General features: G+C 42.1%; 1 protein-coding gene across 1 annotated transcript; it reads left to right on the top strand.

The window, feature by feature from the left end:
* Positions 1-3,771: 3,771 nt before the first annotated feature.
* Positions 3,772-6,307, top strand: LOC311102713 (B2 bradykinin receptor-like). Its single transcript, XM_084144085.1, has 2 exons — positions 3,772-3,877; positions 4,983-6,307. The coding sequence occupies exon 2, from the start codon at positions 4,990-4,992 to the stop codon at positions 6,025-6,027; it is 1,038 nt and encodes a 345-aa protein (XP_084000211.1). The 5' UTR covers positions 3,772-3,877; positions 4,983-4,989; the 3' UTR covers positions 6,028-6,307.
* Positions 6,308-6,515: the final 208 nt, after the last annotated feature.

Below are 6,515 nucleotides of genomic sequence, written 5' to 3'. Positions count from 1 at the left end.
AAGCCAGTGGCTCAGCCCCCGTAATAGGGTAAGAGGCAGAGAATTCCAGGGGAGAGAAGGGAGCCGGCCAGGCAGAGACAGCAAGGGTGGTTCGTCGCTCCAGTACCTTACCGTTCACCTTCGCACCCCTGGGTCAGACTACACTCAATCATAGGACCTACTGAAGAGATGAGTCTTCAGTAAATACTTAAAGTTTGAGACAGAGTCTGTGTCTCTCACATGGATAGGCAGACCACTCCATAAAAATTGAGCTCTATTGGAGAAAGCCCTGCCTCCAGCTGTTTGCTTAGACATTCTAGGAACAATAAGGAGGTCTGCGTCTTGTGACCGAAGCGTACGTGTAGGTATGTACGGCAGGACCAAATCGGAGAGATAGGTAGGAGCAAGTCCATGTAATGCTTTGTAGGTTAGCAGTAAAACCTTGAAATCAGCCCTAGCCTTAACAGGAAGCCAGTGTAGCTAGCACTGGAGTAATATGATCATTTTTGGGATTCTAGTCAAGATTCTAGCAGCCATATTTAGCACTTGCTGAAGTGTATTTAGTGCCTTATCCGGGTAGCCAGAGAGTAGAGCATTGCAGTAGTCTAATCTTGAAGTGACAAAAGCATGGATGAGCTTTTTTGCATAATTTTTGGACAAAAGGTTTCTGATTTTTGCAATGTTACGAAGATGGATATGTTTGTCCATTACAGAACAGTACAAGTTGGATACCAAGTGTGGAAAAGCACTTAGTATTAAATAAATGACAAGATAAATGCCAATACTTATGACAATGCAGGACAAGAGGCCGTGCATGTGAATGACATAAACATAATTATTTACAGCAGTGACTTACTTGACGTACAGCAGTGCATCTCCAGTTGACTCTTTTCTGTGCAGGAATGCCTGTTTAGGCCTAGTCCTTGGGATTTTGGACTCTATCACTGATAGATTAATTATTAATGACTAATTATTACACCCTGAAACTGTGTATAATGTGTTAGAAATGTGTGAGTGTAGGACCAGTAAAGGCTATGGCATTGAGCCACTATTTAGCAATGTGAGTAAGAGTTAGGCCAGACAACAAAGACAACTGAGAAACTAAGATAAAGAGGCCTCCCAATTTAGGGAGGGGAGAAACTGGTGCAGAATATTGTGAGAACGGCAATAACTGAGTAAAATTATAATTTTTTTTATTTCACCTTTATTTAACCAGGTAAACCAGTTGAGAACAAGTTCTCATTTACAACTGCGACCTGGCCAAGATAAAGCAAAGCAGTGCGATAAAAACAACAACACAGAGTTACATATGGGGTAAAACAAAACAAAGTCAAAAATACAACAGAAATACATATAATATACAGTGTGCAAATTTAGCAAGTTATGGAGGTAAGGCAATAAAATAGGCTATAGTGCAAAATAATTACAATTTAGTATTAACACTGGAATGATGTGCAAGAGATGATGTGCAAATAGAGATACTGGGGTACAAATGAGCAAAATAAATAACAATATAGGGATGAGGTAGTTGGGCGGGAGTAGGATATGTGTGTGTGTGTGTGTGTGTATGTATGTATGTGTGTATGCATGTGTGTATATGTGTGTGTGTGTGTGAACTGAAGGTCAGTAGAGCAGTTTTAGAGTGGAAAACTACAGCCCACCTACAGAGGGGAGGGATTTATTTTTGTATGACGTATGAGTATAAAAGATGGACTCTGAAATTGTGATGGCAGAATTCTCAATGAATAAATATATCTGACTATGCAGACCGGGACTCTGGCCGTTACTTAAATCCCAAAAGACTTACAACCTTTTGGGAGACACACAGAGAAACTGAAATAGTTTGTTAAATAATTCACATAACAATCACCTTATAATTTGAATAAACCTACACTTGACTTTGCACCTTGAACCTTGCCTCATGTTGTGACATGACTATAAAACAGATTACCAACATTACCCCGTAAAATAGTGTTGGCATCATTACTGTGGTGGGATCACAAATCATGTTGAATGTAAACACACTGTATTATGCACGTCATCTCAAGAGGAACATTCTCTCATAAATCTCTTTCAACAACAACATTAAAGTTCAAACACCCAATAAACCAGAAAATACTCTTCAGTTTATATACTGAAGTGATACTATTCCAGTTACCTCTGATTATCTTGGAGTATTTGAACTGACCACACAAACACACTTGTAATGGATCATTGTGTTGTGCTCTGACCTTTGACCCTTGATTGTGATCTTCCTGATACTAATTAGAAACACTTGATGGCTTATTGTTTCACCTCCTTGCTGTTCCCCTCTGACGATACCCCACCCTGCTTGGATTCAAGGCTGTTCACAGAGGGATAATGGATTTACAACATGTCTAAAACACAATGCAGCCGTGAATGTACAGAAAATAATAGTTCACATTAACATATCAAGTGGTTTAGGTCTACATTGACACTAAATAAGAGCATGGTATGTAGGCTTAACTCTAGTGTAAGTCATTGTGTGTGGCAAATGTTTCATTTGTCCTTCCTGGCATTAGTAATGAATTAGTAAAGATGTATTGTTTTAAGCAACTCAAGTTCAGAGTTTGTATGCTATGAACGTTCTGCACAAGAGTTAAACTATACTCTGATTTAGTGTCACGGTATTTCATGTACTGTATATCATACCACTTAGGACATCGAGCTGTCACATACTTCTTATGAAGATTTATATTACAAAGTAGTACAAAGGATATTTTCTCACATTTGTTGTGATTGTGAAAGATGTTTGTTTTTAATGTTTATTTTGGCTCATATGGCTGCGTTTACACATAATAATAATATAATATGCCATTTAGCAGACGCTTTTATCCAAAGCGACTTACAGTCATGCGTGCATACATTTTTTTTTTTTTGTATGGGTGGTCCCGGGGTTCGAACCCACTACCTTGGCGTTACAAGCGCCGTGCTCTACCAGCTGAGCTACAGAGGACCACAGGCAGCCCAATTCTGATCTTTTGCCAATAATTGGTATTTTGACCAATCAGATTAGATCCTTTGGCCAAAATTTACATTTATGTCATTTAGCAGACGCGCTTATCCAGAGTGCATACATATATATATTTTTCCCCCGTGGGAATCAAACCCACAACCCTGGCATTGCAAACGCCATGCTCTTCCAACTGAGCTACATCCCTGCCGGCCATTCCCTCCCATACCCTGGACCAATTGTGCGCCGCCCCACGGGTCTCCCGGTCACGGCCGGCTACAACAGAGCCTGGATTTGAACCAGGATCTCTAGTGGCACAGCTGCCACTGCGATACAGTGCCTTAGACCACTGCGCCACTCGGGAGATGGGGAATTGGGCAAAGGGTCAGAATTGGGCTGCCTGTGTAAACACAGCCTAAAAGTGGCACATCTCATCAGACAGAACAAAAGATCAAGAGAACAGGAAGGAACCCACAGTTAGAATCTTTCACGAGGGTCAACATCCTTCCTCAGGTTTCCTCAATATCTAAGATGAGTAAAAGTGAAAATGTCCAGTTCATAGGTTGTGTTAGGATGACCCAAACAACAGCTGAGATGTCAGTAGATATCCAAACACACTTACATATCGAGGGACATTCCATCAAAATCTTATACAAATTGGAGTATGAGACAGGGCAGAAATTATAATCAAGATAAACCAGACACAATTTAAGTCAACTGGGGGAAGAGGGAAGAAAAGAGTACACAGATTTTGAGTGACATCACTTCCATGATGGGCTCCCTCCTTTAAGAGAGTGAGTCAGTGCCGACCCCAGGGTAGAGGAGCCTGGAACACTGTGGGGAAACGTCTTGACTGGACTGACCAGACGCACGGCACATCTGGATTTACACTTAGACCAGAGGACTCCTGCTCCAGCCAACAAGGTTTGTAAGATGAAGTAATGTATCTTTAACATTTCAAACACAGGTTTGTCACTAATGTAAGAAAATTATAAATGATTGGAGAGTTATATCACAGTAAATTGTTAGTTCAGATCATATTTAGGGTTACCTTGATTGAATTGCTGCCTCTCCTCTCATTTTCGAATCCAACTTAGAAACAAGAAGATTGTTTATGTTGTCAGACTTTTTAACTGACAAAAATACATTTATGGAGAGCACTCTCTGAGGCTAAACTCTAAAACTCCTCAAACAGACAGAGGTATGTGAACAATAATTTGTGGTTGACAGCATGAGGAGAGAGACAGTACTTTCAATAGTCTCTTCATACCACATATTGAAGGGATTTCTTCTCTATGAAAAAGTTAATTGGCATTCGGTGCACGGATACAGATGTATGTTTATTTTTGAGATAATAATGTGTGTACCACTCCTGCAGCAGCACAAATGGGGATTTATAAGAATTTATTGCACACCTTTTCAAAGAATGTTGGGGCTGTTTTTGTCATAAGTCACAGCCGATGATGACACTGATGTAAAACAGTGACAAGATAGGTAATTCTATCATAATGCTGAGAATAATTATTGAACAATGTTTTGGCTCCCAAATGTTTTCATGACAAGAGATATTGATCCTCACTTTAAGTTTCATGAATATTTTATTATCTTTCGCTACCTGAGTGTTTTAGTTCCAGTCTATGAGATATTTACAAGAAATGCACATAAATATATGCATAATGAATAGCACACTGAAACAACCACTTAGACACTTGTACAGTACTCTAATAAGGTAACTTCCTTATGATGACTTGCAGACACAGTGTCTCTGAATAAATAATACAAAAAAGTCACATTGTGGAGCAGGGAAGTTCCATATTCTGCTGAGTAATAAAGCACATGAGTTGCAGCTCCCATCACCACAAGAGCATGAGGAGTGGATGTTATGACACAACCAGCATGAGCATGTGACTAACGTACTAGATTATACACTGAACTTGATAAATCAATGCCTACTGAGAGTTACCTGTCCAGGAATGGTATCTGCCATGTACCCCCCTCCCCCTCATTTACACAACATATTTCTCTACAGCTCCAAAATGGACATCATCACCAACTCTACAGACATGACAGGAAGGAACAGTACCAACACCAGCCACTGCCCATTCGCTGAGGAGTGGGACTGGCTCCACACCATGCAACCGGGCTACATCCTGGCCATCAGTGTCCTGGGGATTCTGGGTAATGTCTTTGTCCTGTTGGTCTTCTGCCTGCATAAGAAGGCCTGCACCGTAGCAGAGATCTACCTGAGTAACCTGGCCGCCGCTGACCTGCTCCTGGTCTCCTGCCTCCCCTTCTGGGCCGTCAACGTGGCCAACGGCTTCGACTGGCCCTTCGGCCCCCTGCTGTGTCGCCTGGTCAATGTGGGCATTAAGATGAATGCGTACTGCAGTATCTACTTGCTGGTTCTGGTCAGCGTGGACCGCTATGTGGCACTGGTGCATACAATGAGCCACGGGAGGATGAGGAGGCCCTCCAACGCCAAGCTGGGCTGTTTGTTAGTGTGGGGCTTCGGGCTGCTGCTGGGCACCCCCACCATGCTCTTCAGGGCAGTGAAGTGGTTCCCAGACTATGGAGTGACCGCCTGCTTTCTGGACTACCCCAGTCTCAAGATGGAGCTGGTGTTCAACGTGATGTTCATTGTGTTTGGGTTTGCCATCCCTGTGTCGGTGATCTCCTACTGCACCTGTCAGATCATCCAGGCCCTGAAGAACCAGGCCATGGAGAGGTTCAACACGGAGCACACGGAGAGGAAGGCCACTCTGCTGGTGCTGGCTGTTCTCCTGGCCTTCCTACTCTGCTGGGTGCCCTTCCACCTGGTCACTGCCCTGGATGTCCTCCTGAGGGCGGGCATCATCTCAGGCTGCCACCTCAGCAACAGTCTGGAGATCTGCAACCAGGTGTTCACCTACCTGGCCTTCTTCAACAGCGTGCTCAACCCAGTCCTCTACGTGATCGTGGGGAAGAACTTCAGGAAGAAAGTCATGGAGGTGTTCAAACAATTGTCTATGAGGAAGATGATGGCTACTGGGTCACAACGGTCGCAGCTGTCTTCCACGCTCAAAACACTGGCTTGAGCTTGAGGCACTGAAAGGGAACTAGTTATATAACTTTTACCTCTATGATAGACTTTGACACTTCAGCACCCCGCCCTCAGTTGACAGCATTTTATTTAAATATACTAATAACCTTAATAGTATCAATGTGCTTTAACTTAAAAGCCATGCTTAAGTTTAGAAAGTATTTATCAGTACTGTATGTTATGTGAGAGGGCTGTTTCTTCTAATTCAGTGTAATATATATGAATATTGTTTTCTGTGAAATAAGCTGTGTAAATAGATTCTACCGATTGTGTTCTAGAAATGAGTCAGTATTTACTGGAAACGTATATAGAACAGTTGTAAACGTTTAGTTACTTTTGAGAACATTATTTAAGTAAAAAACTAACCATGGCTGTCTTGTGGAATCATTTGAAATGCATGTCAATGTGAGACCACCTAAAACAAGACACAGAGACTCCCGGGGAACTCTGGGTAAGTGATTTATAGTGTTTTCTCTGACTGAA

Source organism: Coregonus lavaretus (genome assembly GCF_964263955.1).
Source record: "Coregonus lavaretus genome assembly, chromosome: 27".
In the NCBI taxonomy this organism is placed as follows: domain Eukaryota; kingdom Metazoa; phylum Chordata; class Actinopteri; order Salmoniformes; family Salmonidae; genus Coregonus; species Coregonus lavaretus.
This window is presented reverse-complemented; position numbering and strand designations above follow the sequence as displayed.

Excerpts from the sequence above, each read along its gene's own strand:
- LOC311102713 (XM_084144085.1), top strand. The coding sequence starts at position 4,990 with ATGGACATCATCACCAACTCTACAGACATGACAGGAAGGAACAGTACC.